Source organism: Mustela erminea, chromosome 20 (genome assembly GCF_009829155.1).
Source record: "Mustela erminea isolate mMusErm1 chromosome 20, mMusErm1.Pri, whole genome shotgun sequence".
In the NCBI taxonomy this organism is placed as follows: domain Eukaryota; kingdom Metazoa; phylum Chordata; class Mammalia; order Carnivora; family Mustelidae; genus Mustela; species Mustela erminea.
Window position 1 is genome coordinate 38,413,465 of NC_045633.1, and position 16,430 is coordinate 38,429,894.

The following is a 16,430-nucleotide window of genomic DNA, read 5'->3' on the forward strand; positions in this document are numbered from 1 at the left end:
TGGGATCGAGCCCAGGGTCCAGGTCCAGGATCGAGCGTTGGGCTCTCTGCTTAGCAGGGAGCCTGCTTCCCCCTGTCTCTCTCTGCCTGCCTCTCTGCCTACTTGTGATCTCTCTTTCTCTGGCAAATAAATAAATAAATCTTTTTTAAAAATACATGCAAGCTGGTAATTTTATTTTTTAATTTATTCTGCACCAGCTGTATATTAATAATCTTCCTACCCTGCTACCTCGCAGCATGTAAGAGCAAAAATGAGAGATGTACCTTCTTTCTCCTTGCCTTCACCAGCCTGCACCAGAGTTATCAGTGGGAACACAGCCCCGTGCTCGTGTTCTCAGAAACTGGTTCCCAGGCAGGTCGCACAGAGAACTCTTCAAAACATGCTTGTGGAGCTTAAATAAACAGACGTCGTCACGTCTTTTAAATGATGTCGCTCCCCACATTTATAACGTGCTCATCCGCAAACATGTTTTGAGCACTTGGTCTGTGATTTTCTCTGAGGGAGGAATGAAATTAATTAGACACAGCCCCTGCCCCTAAAAGAGTGTGGAAGACGGATGAATGTACTTGCTCCAAGGCTGGAATACAGAATTTTAGACAACACAGACAGGCAGGAGGGAGGCCACTCGAGTAGCTTGGGTCCTGCTGTGGGAAGGCTTGGGAGGCAGCACCATCTCCGTATCAGTTAGCTCGTGCTGCGTGACAACTAGCCCCCCAAAACCTACTGGCATAAAGCAATGAGCATTCACTGTGCATCGTCGAGATGTGCTGGATGGGTCTGTGACCCGGACTGGGCTCGGCTGATTTCAGCCGACTCATCCCTACAGCTCCTGGCAGCCGGCCGGTCCGCTGAGGGCTGTCTAGCCTCGGTCAACCTCGTCCACTTGTCTGACGGTTGGCTCTTGGCTGGGCCATCCAGAGCCGACTGCCACGAGGCCAGCAGGACTCCCAGAGCAAGAGGGTAGAAGCACGCCAGGCTAAAGACTAGTCCATCCTCGCTTCTGCTGTATTACATGGGTCTAAGTAAGTCACCGGCGCTCACGGGATGGGGAAACCGGCTTCACCTCTTGAAGGACATGGCTTCGAAAGTCGTACTGCCCGGGGTGTATGGAAGGAAGAGGGAAGGCTGTGGCTTTTTTTTAAAGAAAGGTTTTATTTATTTATTTGAGCGGGGTGGGGGTAGCAAGCCGAAGTGGGGGGAGGGGCAGAGGGAGAAGGAGAGAGAGAGTTTCAAGCAGATGCCGTCTAAGTGCGGAGCCTGCCGTGGGGCTCGAGCCTGCGACCCTGACACCGTGGCCTGAGCCAAAACCGAGAGTCGGACGCTTGACCGACTGGGCCAGCCCCGTGCCCCGGGTGTGGCTGTTTTTGCGATCTCCCACAATCCCCCAGCACCCGTCGGGGCGCGTGGAGCAGAATGAAGCCCCCGCGTTGTGTGGCGCACGGGGGACCCTTCCGCTTTTTCGTCATTCTAAATGATGTTGTGTTCCCAGTTCGGGTTTTCACCTGGGGATAGATTTCTGAAAGTGGATTTGTTGGGTCAAAAGAGAAAAAAAAAACTAAAGCACCCAAAGTATCTATTTTGAAATCCCCTTTTGGAAAGCAAATTTACCCCACTGCCGCCCATTTTATGCCAACCTTGACAAAACGAGAATTTTGTTTCCCAGGGTGGTATCACCTTGCCGTTTTGGTGTATTTATTTTAACGCTTGTTAGGTGCGATGCCTTATAATATGTCTGTTTCCTTTTCAGCGACCCGCCTCTTTGGAAGTTTACAGCAGGGCAGGATTGATCAATTAATCCCAATTTACAAACAGGTGGAAATGCAGACTCGGAGAGGTTAAGGGACTTACTCGGGGTGGCTCCCGCGGGGAGCAGACCTGAGCTTTAGAGATCCGAAGTCCTGCTCTTTTATTTACTCCTGCTCCCTCATGTTGAAACACTGACGGAGAACATGCTTAGAAAGAAACCCGCCTGGGCCCGGGGATGCGGCTCCCAGACTTAGCGAGCCAGGAGGCCCCCTGAGCAGGGCTCCTCTGTGACCCGGGGCCGTGGCAGCCAGGACCGCAGCCGTGGCGGGTGAGCCCTGCAGACCTGAGTCACTGCCCCCTGCCCTCTCCTCTCTCCCCAGCTCGCCCGCTACACCAAGGAGGGCTTCCTGCACTTGGGCGCCCTGGGGACCACCACGCTCCTCCCTGACACCCGCTGCCTGGTGGACAACTCCAAGAGTCGGCTGCCCCAGCTCCTCGACTGTGACAAAGTCAAGAGCAGCCTGTACAAGCGCTGGAACTTCGTCCAGGTGAGCGCCCCAGGGAAAGGCGGCCCCCCAGAGCACCCAGGGGCCGCTGCGGGCCCCAGGGGAGCGACTTCCCCAAGGTCTCCAGCCCAGGGCCAGCCTCATGAACCCAGGGCACGTCTAGGGGAGTCTGTGGAGGAGGGGGATAGCGTGTGGGACACCCTGCGGCAGCACCAGGCAGGCTGGGAGCCGACCGATCTCGGGGAGGGGAGAGTGCGGCGAGTTTTCTGAAATCCGCTGAGTAGTCAGGAGGATGGGGAAAGTCAGAGCTCAGGTCTCCCCGGAAATCCCACTCTCAGACACCAGCCCCCGTGCGGGCTTGACACCGGGTTCAGCCACTCAGTCTTGGTGAAGCTGACACCTTTTCTGACTCTGGGGTTTCTGGAGGAGGCTCCAGTGGTTCGTTTCCCTGTGCAAAGAGTTTTGGTGGGACGGCTCCCTGGGAGAGGCCCTGCGCCGGGCACTGCAGTGTTAAACCTCTCTCTCTGTCTTTCTCTCCGTCCACGTCTCTCTCTCTGTCTCTCTGTCTCTCTTATTCTCTGTCTCTCCATCTCCCTCTGTCTCTGTCTCTCCTTGTCTCTCTCTCTCTGTCTCTCTGTCTCTCTTATTCTCTGTCTCTCCATCTCCCTCTGTCTCTGTCTCTCCTTGTCTCTCTCTCTCTGTCTCTCTGTCTCTCTGTCTTATTCTCTGTCTCTCCATCTCCGTCTGTCTCTGTCTCTCCTTGTCTCTGTCTCTCTGTCTCTCTGTCTCTCTTATTCTCTGTCTCTCCATCTCCGTCTGTCTCTGTCTCTCCTTGTCTCTGTCTCTCTGTCTCTCTGTCTCTCTTATTCTCTGTCTCTCCATCTCCCTCTGTCTCTGTCTCTCCTTGTCTCTGTCTCTCTCTCTCTGTCTCTCTGTCTCTCTTATTCTCTGTCTCTCCATCTCCCTCTGTCTCTGTCTCTCCTCGTCTCATCCAGAATGGCGCCATCATGAACAAGGGCACAGGGCGTTGTCTCGAGGTGGAGAACCGGGGCGTGGCTGGCATTGACCTCATCCTCCGCAGCTGCACGGGACAGAGGTGGACAATTAAAAACACGATCAAGTAGCGGGGAGTGGCAGGGGCCCCCAGAGCCCGGCCCCCGGGACGGGGTCTGCCCGTCTTCTGGACCGGCCGTGCGGGTGGACAGACAGCAGGAAGCCGGCAGGTGCTCAGCGGGCCTCCCGGGGCTTCTCCAGGGCAGCACGGGGGCCCCAGAGGGAGACGTGGTGTCCCCCCTTCAGCACTCAGCTGCCGGGAGGCCCACGCTCCCTGGAAGAGCCCCGACCCCTCCTCTGGGAAGCCGGGAGCCGCGTCTTCTGCTGCCCGGGCGTGGCCCGCGTACCGTGGCACGAAACCCCCACGTCCTCCGCGATCTCTTCCAGCCGCCCTCTGGCCTGGGACTGGCAGGGCCCCTCCTCCTCCTCATCCCTCTCTCGCAGCAGCTTCTGAACACTGCCCCAGCCCTCAGCAGAGCGGGGCCCGTGCTCAGCCGCCTCCTGTCTTCCCCTCCTCGGAGGGGACCCCGGGGTCCCAGCACTCCGTGTCCCTCGACGTCGCTTCTGCCCAGATGCCCACTTTGAGGCAGCCTCTACCCCAACCTTTCCCCCAGGCGGACGGCCCTGGCCTTTCCTGGACCCGCCCGAAGAAGGCCTGGGAGGAATGAATGGTCCCACGGTCACCCAGTGGGGCCCTAAGCTCCCGTGTCCCTGGGCCAGCGGCTCTGCTAGGTCTGCAGGGAACCAGGAACATGGAGAGGCTGAGCACAGAGGGAGGTCGTGGCTGGGAGTGGGTCTCCAGGGCTGGCGCCGGGCCAGGGGCAGCTCTGCCCTCCCGGGGACCAGGGAGCCCTGACCCGCCTGGAGCTTAAGGACTGAAGCCAACACAGCGAGGGGCGAGGGGCAGGGGGCGGGCTCAGGACCCCGGGGTGCTCCGTGTCCATCGCGTGTCACCCTGCACTCTGCTGGCTGGGGGCCGAGAAGGCAGCCGACTCCTCCCCGAAGAGTAATCATTTCTGCGATTGCCCTCCGGTTGGGGTGCCCTTACACATCGGAGGTAATGTACGGATGCGTGTGCACGCCTGCGAGCACGTGTGCCGGTGTGATGCGTGATGGCGGGGGCTGTGCATGAGTGTGTCTGGGCGTGAGCCTGCAGTGTGTGCAGAGCGGGTGTCTGTGCCTGGCCGTGGCCGTGTCGCTTCGGGGCTCGCCTGGATCGGGACGAGGCTGCTGGAATCCGGGTTGGGGCGGGGGTCAGCCACGCCTCTCTGGCCTGGAGGACACCCCCAGCCTTGCCCCATGTGGAGCCCCAGATGGAAGGCTGTCCCTTTTGCCAGTTCCCCCTCTGTCCCTCATCCTGTCCCCAGAGGCCAAGCCCAGCCCAGAACCAAATCCTGTAGTCACCCAGTTGGGGTTCACTGTGTCTCCTTTGGTGGCATCTTCTTGGTGATTGCGCCCTGCCCGTTCCTCCCTTGTGAAATAAACACATGTGAGCACTTCCCAGAGCAGCCTTGTTTGCTTCTTGGTCCTTCCAGAACCCGGGCTCAGGGGGAGGTCCTGAAACATGGCGGAGGGCTCCTTTGGTTTGAGGGTTTGGTCTTACTGTAAGCAGCAGTCCACGGAGCAGAGGCAGACACAAAGCCGACCTCCACTTGGACTCAATGTCTCCCCAAAGTGGGATGGAATTTAGCATTTGGCATTCACTTACTGATGCCCTGGGGCGCCCAGTGTGGGGGAATCAGGCTGGTGCCGGAAGCTGAAGAGAGGAGGAGGGTGACCCATCTGCATCGCCCTGATCAACCTGCTCCTGATGCCGTGAAGCCCCCAGACCCCTCTCAAAATCACGGTGCCTCTGGCGGAAGCACCTGCCCCCTGTTCTCATGGAGATGTGGGTCCTGAAAGGTGCCGGAGCTCCGTCAAGGAAATCGGTATGGTCAGGGGTCCCTTCAGCTCGGACAGCACCTCCCTGTGAGGGGGCCAAGAAGGCATCCCATTGGGGCCACACAGACACGCATGCCGGTTTCCTTCGGGGTTCTGTGAGAACCGGGGTTCCTGAGCACGTGATAGAAAGTGCCGCTGTTCGGTAATAAGGAGCTCATCAGACTTTAATAACAGCGTCTCGGGGTCACCGTGAAGTGAAAAGCACTAAGGCCAGCAGGTTCCCAGCGGGGTCCAGGGAGACACTGAGGGAGTATCATGATACCACGCCGTGCGGTGGAGTCGGCCCTGACTGCTCCGTCTCCCACCCCGCTGTGGGTCTCGAAGGGAAAACAGGAAGAAGGCCGCAGCCTGTTTCGCCGGAGGCTGAGGTTTTTTTTGTTGGTTTTTTTTTTGTTGTTTATTTGACAGACAGAGATCACAAGTAGACAGAGAGGCAGGCAGAGAGAGAGAGAGAAGCAGGCTCCCCGCTGAGCAGAGAGCCCGATGCGGGGCTCGATCCCAGGACCCTGAGATCATGACCTGAGCCGAAGGCAGAGGCTTTAACCCACTGAGCCACCCAGGCGCCCCGGAGGCTGAGGTTTTGACCGCAGATCCCGCTGAGGCCTTCGGCGGGCCCAGGCGGCTTCCTTCTTCTGCAGGAAAGGGGCCACGTGTCCTCCCAGTGGCACCGGGCTCCCGGCGTTGGGCTCCAGGGACGCCTCATGCTCCTTCAGCAAACGGTGGGAGTTGGTACCACCTCTAGCTGGGGATCTCACTCCCCACCCTCGCTGGGGGCCGGGGACGCTGCAGAGGGGGCCGAGCCGGGACAGCCTCTGCTCCAGCCCCTCACCTGCGCCCCCACTCCCCTGTCCGGTGCCTATTTCTTCTTTTCTCTCAATCCCCCTCCCTATGTATATGGACGAAAACCTCACAGGTGGTGCCCCGACACGCGTCCAAGCCTCGCCACCGACGTCTCTGATCCTGTGCGTTCGTCCTCGAACGCCGTCTCTGCGCTCATTCCGGGGCCCGGGAGGGGGAAAGAGAAGACTGGGAAGGCCGTCTGAACCCCTCCGAGCCCTTCTGCTCGGTTTCCCGAAGCGTTCCTGTCCGTCGGCTGTCTTCCTGCCGTCCTCACACCGTAGCCCCGTCTCCCAGAGGGTGGGAGCCGGCCCGGCCGACCGAGGGGCTCTCCCATGGCCGCCCCGCGAGTCGCCCCGTTTGCACGCTGTTCTCTCCTTCTGGCCGGCTTGGGACGGCCGCTCTGACACGGGCTGGGTGACAGCCCCGCCACCCGCCCCACAGCCCCGTGACGGCCCCCGGGGACGGGCTTGGGAGGGGCCTGGAGCCTGTGCGGGAGGCCGGGAAGCCAGGGCCAGCACGAAAGTGGCCTCGGGTCCCCAGTCCCTGCTCCCTGCCAGCAGCTCCTCTTGGTTTTGCTTGTGTTTTATTAAGTTTCAGTTGAATTCCCGTGTGGTTGACAAATAGTGTGATATTCGCGTCATGTGTACAGTGTAGCGGTTCAGCGCTTCCGTGACCACCCGGGGCTCCGCGTGGAGTCCCACATCGGGCTCCCTGCTCAGCGGGGCGCCTGCTTCTCCCTCTGCCCCTCACCCCTGCTCATGTGCTCTTTCTCACTTAATCGGGAAGTTCCCGAAACCTGGGCCTAGCAATCCGAGGGGCCCCGGCCCCAAACTCCCGATGCCCGTTTCCGTTCAGTTCGACAAGCTGCTCCGGACGCTTCTCCTCTGACTTGTTTTTTAAGAGGAAGAGAGGGAGCGAAGCAAGAAGGAGCTAAACTTCGCGGAGCACGTGCACGGCCAGGACGCTAGTCCTGACCCTCTGAGGCGCGTGTTGGAGAGAGGAGCACAGATGCGGCCCATGCGAGAAGATACACACAATAGAGAGCAAAGATACAGCACCCGGCCCCGGAGCCTGGGCAGTCCTGCGACGGGGTCTGGTCCTGCAGCGATAATGGGGATCTTGGTGTCTTTAGAGATGTCGGGGTTCTCGCCCCCAAGAGGCCGCAGCCGACAGCGCGTGCAGGAGGCGCCCCGCTGGATTTCACCGGCCGCCTCTCGCCGGGGGCTCCCTGCGCTGCCCGAGCCCCGAGAGCCAAGTGGAAGAACTCAGCCGGACAGGAGCCACTGGGGCCGCTGGTGGTGGCGGGACACGGAGACCGTCAGGCCTGGCCCACTGTCGCCGTCATCCTTAGTGAACAGAGGCTTCCCAATACCCCAGGGGCTAACAGTCGTCTCGTTCACGGTTTCACTGGGTCCTGGGCTTCCTCGGGTGCGCTGTGTCTGCCTCAGCCGCTCTGCGGACAGCGTGTCCGAGGGCAGAACCGCGAAGACCAGATGTCAGGAACCGCCTCCTGCCGCCCACTCTCTGGAGCGCGGACAGGACAAACTGTGCTTAAAATCCTCGGTGCGGGGCACCTGGGTGGCTCAGTCGGGTTAAGTCTCTGCCTTCGGCTCAGGTCATGATCCCAGGGTCCTGGGATCGAGCCCCGCATCGGGCTCTCTGCTCAGCGGGGAGCCTGCTTCCTCCTCTCTCTCTCTTTGCCTGCTGCTCTGCCTACCTGTGATCTCTGTCTGTCAAATAAATAAATAAAATCTAAAAATAAAATCCTGGGTGTGGCCTGAAGTTGTCAGGAACAGAAAACAATCCGCGGACGGCAAGTTCCCCACCACCCCCCGGCGAGGGGCGAGGGGGTGATCGGCTCGTTTCGGGGCCGGGAAAGCCAAATCCCGTTCCCCTGGGGATTGGTCGCCTATTGGGGGAAAAATGTTCATTTACTGTTTCTTAGGAAAATGAATAGACAGAATCCTTCTGAGAAAAAAAAAAACCAACAACAATCCTCACAGCCCTAGGGTTGACCTAATTTATCTTTTATTGTCGTGTTCCTCAAATATGTACAGACCCCAAACAGCTTTTGCTCATAGACCCGTTACGGCATAACATAAAAATAAATGTACAAGTCGATACAAATGCACGAAGTCCATGAAACTGGAGTTAACGTTCAGCCCGGCGGCAGCCCCGCGCGGCCCAGACCAAGTGGCCGTGTTGGCCGTGACCGCGCAGGCCCAGGCCGCTCGGGGTCTGGAGACAACTTGAACCTTCCTCCTTTCCGCACACCGGCTGCTTCCGGAACGTTTACCCGCGACTCGTTCGCTCGGCGCAGAACCTTCCCTCGTCCCAGCTCCCCTGGCGCGGGGTAAGGACGGAGCCGGACGGGGCAGGCCGGAGGCGCCATCCCCCGGCCTTCCGGAGCGGCAGCCGCACGCACGGCTATGAAAGTCTCCCTTCCTTGCTTCCTCTCACACGGCCCGTTAACTGCGGCGCTCGCTGGTGCCGGGGCTGCTGTGACATCAGCTCTAAGCCCCGTCCCCGATTCACGGCGGGCGCACGCCTGGTCCTCTGGCTCACGCAGAATGGCTTTATGCTGATTGTTATCGTTTGGGCGTCTTGCAGCTGCAGAAGTCGGAGAACCTGCAGGTGCCTGTACAGCACCAGGTGGAGGGCACTGGGGCGGCTCGGTCGGTTACGCATCTGCCTTCAGCTCGGGTCATGGTCTCAGGGTCCTGGGATCGAGCCCCGCATCGGGCTCTCTGCTCGGCAGGGAGCCTGCTTCCTCCTCTCTCTCTGCCGCTCCCCCTGCTTGTGTGTGCATGCTCTCTCGCTCGCTCGCTCTGTCAAATAAATAAATAAAATCTTGAAAAATAAAAATAAAAAAGAGGAAAGCCGCCGCCTCCGAGGAAGGAAGAGTCCGTGCTCCGGGTCGTCGCGGTGTGAGGCCGGTGGCCCCTGTGTGTTTTCACTTTGTGTTCTGAAGTTTTACTTTATTTTTAAGTTACACCCTCTTGAAAGGTCTGTTTTACCCACAAAGAGTTTCCCAGAGGCGTGAGGAGGCTGGGCGCCGACGAAGGTGAGTGCAAGCCAGTATGTCTCGCAAAGGCAGAGAAGGTTGGGTTTGGGTTTGGGTTTGGGTTTCAGTTTTGTTTTTACTCCTTTTTCGTCGTGACTGCTTTCCCTGGGTCGCTCTTGGTTTCTTCATCAGGCGGGTGCTCACGGCCGGCGCTTGGTGGGATTTTCCGGCAGGACGGGGCCTGCCTTGCGTCTGGAGAGTGGAGTACTGATGCCTAATTGTCACCGTAACTACAACCACCACCGTGACCCGAGCACGTCCTGCGGGTGTGTCCCCAGCGAGCCCTGGGCGGGCCCTTCCACTTCGCCTGCACAGATGAGACACCGAGGCTCAGAAAGCTCAGGATCCGGCCTGACCTCACGAGTGTGCAAGTGGAAGGTGTGGGTTTCGGACCCCAGTCGGCCTCGCCCAAAAGCACGCGTTCATAACCACTAGGCTACACCGTCTACGCAGGTGGCTTTGCTCTGAGGCCTCTGTTTTAACATACAAGCCCCAGGCACGAGAGGAGGAGGAGGACTAGGCTGTCACCAGGCCTGTGTCCAGGTTCTCAGCACAGACCTTCAGAGGACGGAGGAGCCGAGATGCACTGATTTCCTTCCGCGTGTCCCCGAGTCCCGGGAGCTCCGTTGTCCCAATGCAGCCACGGCTGATGTAGAACAGGCGGGACATTCCGGCCTCCTGCCTCCGACTTCTGCTCCCTTTTTATCAGCTTCAAGTTCCAACGCACACACACGCACACTCCGAACTCGCAGGAGAGGCGTAGCCAGTCCTGCCCGAAACGGTTCAGAGCATCCCCGCAGGCTAGGAAAGTAATCTGATCCAAACAAGAGCAAAAAAATTTTTTTTTGTTTAATGTAATTTACAAATTAGTTGATGGTGCATTAGAGAAATTAGATAATACAAGTAAGTAATAATGAGGAGACGACAACATTACTAATCCCGCCACCCAGAGAGACCTTGAAGCACTGCTCATCGCATCAGGATCATCCTCCCCACTTCTTCCTCACATGTCGGTACCCATGACTTCCTATACATAGTGCGTAATGGGGTCGTAACATGATTAGCTCTGATGAGATGAATTAAAGTTCCCGCACTTGGGTCTGAAAAGCCAGCTGTACTAATGCATGCTACGGGAGATACGGCTTAGCAGGCATCTAGCATAAAAATGAAATGAGCTTTATTTAATGGTTGCCTTAATCCAGGCCAGCAAGCTCCAGGAGAAATCAGTGGGATCCTGGAGCCAAAAATCCAGAAAATCCAGTGACTCCGTAATGGGTGGGGATGAGCCTGGAGATCACATCTTATCGAGGAAGAAGCCAAGTGTGTTGAACTTGGCAGTCACTGCTTGAAGACTCAGTGGACCACCGAGGTTTGGGGTCGAGAACACGCACAGGAGACCGTCTAGAGCTCTGTCGGAACGCGGCCGGCTGGATGGACGCAGGCTGTGGCTTGGGCTCAGTGTAAGAATCTGCCTTCCAAACAGAGCCATCGCCCAAAGAGGGATGGGGTCTCAGGAAGGCATGAGTGGCACTTTCTTCCGCTGTCTTCCTCCAGAAAAACCCAGAACCAGACAGATTATGAGACGAATTCCAGTAGAGGGGCATTCTGCGAAACGGCCGATCGCATTAACTGTCAAGGGGTTAAAAACAAGAATGGTCTGCAAAAGGGTCACAGTCAAGGCGGGCCTGGGGAGACGTGAAAACTAAATGCAATGTAGTGTCGTATGTGGGGTCCCGGGACAATAAAAAGGAGACAGAGTTTAAAACAAAAAGAAATCCGAGTATATTATCAGTTGTAGTTCATAATGGTATACCATGGAAACGAAAACAAGAATAAAGTATTGAGATGACATCAAAATAAGAAGCTTCTCAAGATGGAGCAAATAATCAGCAAAACTAAAAGGCAAGCTATGGAAGGGGAGGAGATATTGGCAAATGACCTGTCGGGGGAAAGGCTAGTATCCAAAATGTATAAGGAACTTACACAACTCAACACCCCAAACACAAATAATCCAATTAAAAAATGGGCAGAAGACAGGAACAGAAGTTTCTCCAAAGAAGACATCCAGATGGCCAACAGACACATGAAAAGATGCTCCACATCACTCATCACCAGGAAAATACAAATCAAACCCCAGTGAGATACCACCTCACACCTGCCAGAATGGCTAAAATCAAAAATACAAGAAACAACAGGTGTTGGAGAAGATGCAGAGAAAAAGGAACCCACGTGTGCTGTTGGTGGGAACGCGCCCTGGGGCAGCCACTGTGGAAAACAGCATGGAGGTGCCGCAAAAAGTTAAAAATAGAGCTACCCTACAATCCAGCCGTTGCATTCCTGGGCATTGATCCAAAGAATACAAAACCCTAATTCAAAGGGATACATGTACCCTGATGTTTACAGCAGCGTTATTTACAGTAGCCAAGATATGGAAGCAGCCCAAGAGTCCATTGATTAGTGAACAGATAAAGAATATGTGGTACGCATGCTCGAGCGCACACACACACACAGGAATACCACTCAGCCATAAAAAAGAATGAAATCTTACCATTTCCAACAACATGGTTGGAGCTAGAGAGTATAATGCTAAGTGGAAAAAGTCAAAGACATGGACGCCTGGGTGGCTCAGTCGGTTAAGCCGCTGCCTTCGACTCAGGCCATGATCCCAGGGTCCTGGGATCGAGTCCCGCATCCGGCTCCTTGCCCCGCAGGGAGCCTGCTTCTCCCTCTGCCTCTGCTCTGCCTGCTTATGTGTGCGCTCTCTCTCTGACAAATAAATAAATAAATAACCTTTAAAAAAAGAAAAGGAAAAAGTCAAAGACAGACAAATACCGTATGATTTCACTCATATGTGGAATTTAAGAAACAAAGGGGGGAAAAAACGAGAGGTAAATTAAGGACTCGTAACTATAGAGCACAAACTGATGGTTACGGGGAGGAGGGGAGGGCAAGGGGAGGGGGGAGGGGTGAACGGGGGATGGGATGATGGAGGGCCCTTGTCCTGAGTACTGGGTGTTTGTTTTACGGAAGTGCTGCATCGCTGTACTGTACACCTGAAATTAATACAACACTATGTTAACGACGCTGGAATTAAAAGACTTAAAAAATTAAAATAAATAAGTGAAACCATATGATAATTGACTCTCTCTGCTTGACTTATTTCACTCAGCAGAATCTCCCCCAGTCCCGTCCATGTTGCTACAAAAGTTGGGGATTCGTCCTTTCTGATGGAGGCATCATACTCCATCGTGTATATGGACCACGTCTTCCTTATCCATTCGTCCGTTGAAGGGCATCTTGGTTCTTTCCACAGTTTGGTGACCATGGCCATTGCTGCTATAAACATTGGGGTGCAGATGGCCCTTCTTTTCACGACATCTGTATCTTTGGGGTAAATACCCAGGAGTGCAATTGCAGGGTCATAGGGAAGCATAACAAATATCATGGAGGACAAGGGGTCTTAGAGAGGAGAAGGGAGTTGGGGGAAATTGGAAGGGGAGGTGAATCACGAGAGACCATGGACTCTGAAAAACAACTGAGGGGTTTGAAGTGGCGGGGGTTGGGAGGTTGGGGTACCAGGTGGTGGGTATGATAGAGGGCACGGATTGCATGGAGCACTGGGTGTGGTGAAAAAATAATGAATGCTGTTTTTCTTAAAATAAATAATTTAATTTAAAAAAAATAAAAATATCAATAATTGAAAAAAAATACCAATAATTGAATCGTCAGTTACAACAGTGCATCATACCAACGTAAGGTGTTGTTAATAAGGGAAACTGTGGGTCGAGGGATGTGTTGTGAGAACTCTCTGTATTATCTGTGCAAATCTTCTGTAATCTAAAACTGTTAAAAAATTAGTCTACTGCTACTTAAAGAAAAAAAGGAAAAAGGTGCTCCCTGGGCGTTGTCTCTCCAATCATCTCGGCCACCGGATGCCACAGTCTGGCTGGTGGCTGTCCATCTGTCCCGGAGACCGCGCGGCCATTCTCTCGCACGTGGCCGTTATTAGCGGTAACAAAGGAGCCACGGCCTGGGACCATTTCTCAGTGGGGAGCCTGAAGTAACGATAAATACAGTTTCGTCGATACCATTAATGGGTATTATGGAAAAGCCAATTGGGACTTGGATCAGCGGGAATCCATCTTTCTGCTCCCTTGAGGAGTGAGAGGCTGTATCGGAAGCTGCTGGTCTGTCCGATCTCCCCCTTTTTGGCAAGAGAACTCGCTATTGCTGGATGCAGCACGGTGCCCGGCGAGGAAGCCCCATTGCCCAGCCTCCCTGGCAGATGGGGGTGGCCACTGAGAGGTAAGAAGTCGTTCCTCTGGGGATGCTCTTGAAAAGAGGCCCATTCAGGGGCACCTGGGTGGCACAGTCAGTTAAAGGTGGACTCTCGATTTCGGCTCAGGTCATGATCTCAGGGTCATGGGATCAAGGCCTGCTCTGGGCTCCCTGCTCAGCACGGAGTCTGCTTGAAATTCTCTCTCCCTTGCCCTCTGCCCTTACCTCGGCTGGCTCTCTGTCTCTCACTAAAATAAATAAACAAATCTTAAAAATAGAGGCCCATTCAGCTTGGAGACATACCCTTTGGCCCTGGACCCCGCCTTTTTTCTGCTGCCTGGAACACGGACAGGATGGCTACAGCTGCGGCACCGTATTATAATTATAAGGGGACCTTGAGAACCGTGCGGCAGCAAATACTAACAGTGGGTTGTTACTTACCAATTTGTTTACATGAAAGAAAAATAAAGCAATAAATAAGCCTTTGGTTCGCACAACAGTCATTTGGGATTCTTGCCCCATGGCCCTGAGCAGCATCTTCACCGGTTCAGAGATAACATCTCTTCTGATTCAGCAAACCTGATTCAGGGCAGCCCAAAATGTTGCATGCACTGGGTCAACCCTGACGGTGCAGACGTGGGGCGGTGTGGGAACCTTCTGGAGCTCATATTTTGCGGGGGGATTAGGAACCAGTCAACCACGGCAGCACACAGTGACCTCTCCCCGAAGCAGGCCAAACCCTCATAGAACCCATCACCTGAGCACTGACAGGCCATTGAAGAGGAGACACCCCTGCCCAGGAACTTCTCAGGAACACGTCCCTGGAAATGTCAGCGTCAGGACAGGTGACGCGGAGAAGAACCCAACGCCCGGCCGTCCTTGGGCCCCGCCTGCCGCCTTGTCCCTTCTGAGCCGGATGCGGACGACAGGGGGAACTTGGGGACGGTGGTGCCGCATGGCGGAAGGGTTCTCGGTCCCGAGCGACCGCGTGAGAGAGCCCCGCATGGACCCCAACACCTCACGCTGTCTGTCGGCCGCTGCAGGCTCGGGTCTGTGTGTCACCGAGCGTCGGCCTCCCCTCGCGGACGCAGACCTTCACGCCTGCGGTCGCTGTCCGGTGCTGCCTGACGAATGATTCCGAAGCTCAGGGACTTAACGCACTTCTGATCTCACAGTCCCTCTGGGTCAGCTTCTGAAGCAGCGTCCCTGGGTCTTACCTCAGCGGCTCCCTTGGGCCCCGATCCAGATGTTGGCCCTGGATGGAGTCGCTTCGAAGCTGGACTGGGGGAGGACCTCCTTCCAAGATCCACGGTCACTGGGGTGATTCAGGCGGGCTCAGGGTTTCCGTCCTTGGTGGGCAGTTGGCCAGACGCCCGAGGCCTCCGTTCTTTGCCGTGTGGCCCTCGTGACACGGCAGTCATCAGCGCAGGCAGGAACACCAAAAAGGAAAAGAGCCGCTCAGACGGAAATCACGACCCTGCGTGGCCTCCCCTCGGAAGTGAAATCCCACCACTGTGGCCAGCCCTCTGGTCCCCAGCCTCAGACAGCGGCCGGCGGCCTCCGGAAGGATGTGTGTGTGCGCGTGTGTACGTGCCTGTGTGTGAGAGGAAGGAGAGAGGGCAGAGAGGCAGGACGGGACGGGGGAGGCGACGGAAACCTCCGGAAGGAGAGAGAGAACCACGTTCAGAGGGACAGGAGAGAAAAGCAGAAAGAAGGAGAGACGCAGCCGAGAGACATTCAGAGACAGCAAGAGACCAAAAAAGAAGGAAAAAAAAAAAAGAAAGAAAAAAAAGAAAAAGAAAAAGAAAAAAAGAAAAACCAGAAAGAAAAAGGAAGAGGAGAAGGAGCCGGATAAGCAGACAGTGGGGAGGACCGCGAGAGAGCAGCTCGCAGCAGGGGGCGGGCCGGGCATCTGAGCTCATCGCGAAGGTTTTGGGGAGACATGTCAGCGGTGGGGGCTCCTCGCACCGCACACCCAGCGGCTCTGCTGGAAGTCTTCCCGCGGCCGGATGAGAGGGTCTGGCGGCGGGTCTGTGTGTGGCGAGGTGGCCAGGGCCGCGACACGGTGGTGGCGAGACGCAGGGACGGCCCGAGCCCCGCGCGCCTTCTCCATGGTTCCCAGCGAGGCCGCTGCGCCCTGCCGCGCCCTCCCCGCTGCGGGAGTAGAAACCAGGGACTGTGGCATTTGAGTGACCCTTCGAGGGGCCCAGGGCTCTCCAGTCCCTTCCCCGCGCTCTGGCCGCTGGCCTGACCTCGCACCTGCTGGCGTCTGAGGGCCTGCGGGGCACTTGTAACCCTTCCCACGCGGGGGACGCGTTGGGCAGGCTGCGGGAGCCTAGAGACCCCGTCTTAGAATACCATTCAGAAGCGTAAGAAGTGAAGGCGGTAGGACCACGGGGAAACCCAGTCAGACAGAAATACAGAAACTGTGATGCCAAAACACATGCGCCTCTTCACTCACACGCTCCGCGGAAGATGGGACGGGTCCAGTCCCTGTCATTTCAAAGCTGGACGAGGGGACGCCTGGGTGGCTCCGTCGGTGAACCGTCCGGCTCCTGATTCCCGCTCGGGTCATGACCTCAGGGTGGTGAGATCGAGCCCCAGATCTGCCTGTGCGCTGGGCATGAGGCCTGCTGGGGACCCTGTCTCTCCCTCTGCCCTCCCCACCAAAGACAGTTAAAATTAAAATGAAAAATAAAAAGTTGGGTGAGTCCACATCACGAGATTTCCGCAAGGACCCATCTGACACGCAACTAGGGTTTTGTGGCTGACGAAGGCGCCGGTGCTCTTCACCTGCTCCTGCTTCTGGTTGACTTTCATGACTGAAGGAAACGCTGTTTCTTTTAGAGGCAAAAAAAACTACAAGTGTAATTATTTTCAGCCAAAGGCATAATTCTTTCCCCGTCCGAGTTCACAGACTCCCTGAGCCCTGCAGTTCACAGGAGCCCCCTCCCCCCGCCAGCTCCGCAGGTGGAGTGCTCGCCTCTTGATCTCAGGGTCGC

The 16,430-nt window shown here is 56.2% G+C and overlaps 1 protein-coding gene across 2 annotated transcripts in view; it reads left to right on the forward strand.

The window, feature by feature from the left end:
• The window catches only part of GALNT17 (polypeptide N-acetylgalactosaminyltransferase 17), a 415,614-nt gene extending 410,804 nt beyond the window's left edge, over positions 1 to 4,810 (forward strand). For both annotated transcript variants that reach the window (XM_032328265.1, XM_032328266.1), the window contains 2 exons: positions 2,127 to 2,294; positions 3,248 to 4,810. In XM_032328265.1, coding sequence (XP_032184156.1) covers positions 2,127 to 2,294; positions 3,248 to 3,376 — 297 coding nt within the window. In that variant the 3' untranslated portion in view covers positions 3,377 to 4,810. The remainder of the gene's footprint in view (positions 1 to 2,126; positions 2,295 to 3,247) is intronic.
• Positions 4,811 to 16,430: the final 11,620 nt, after the last annotated feature.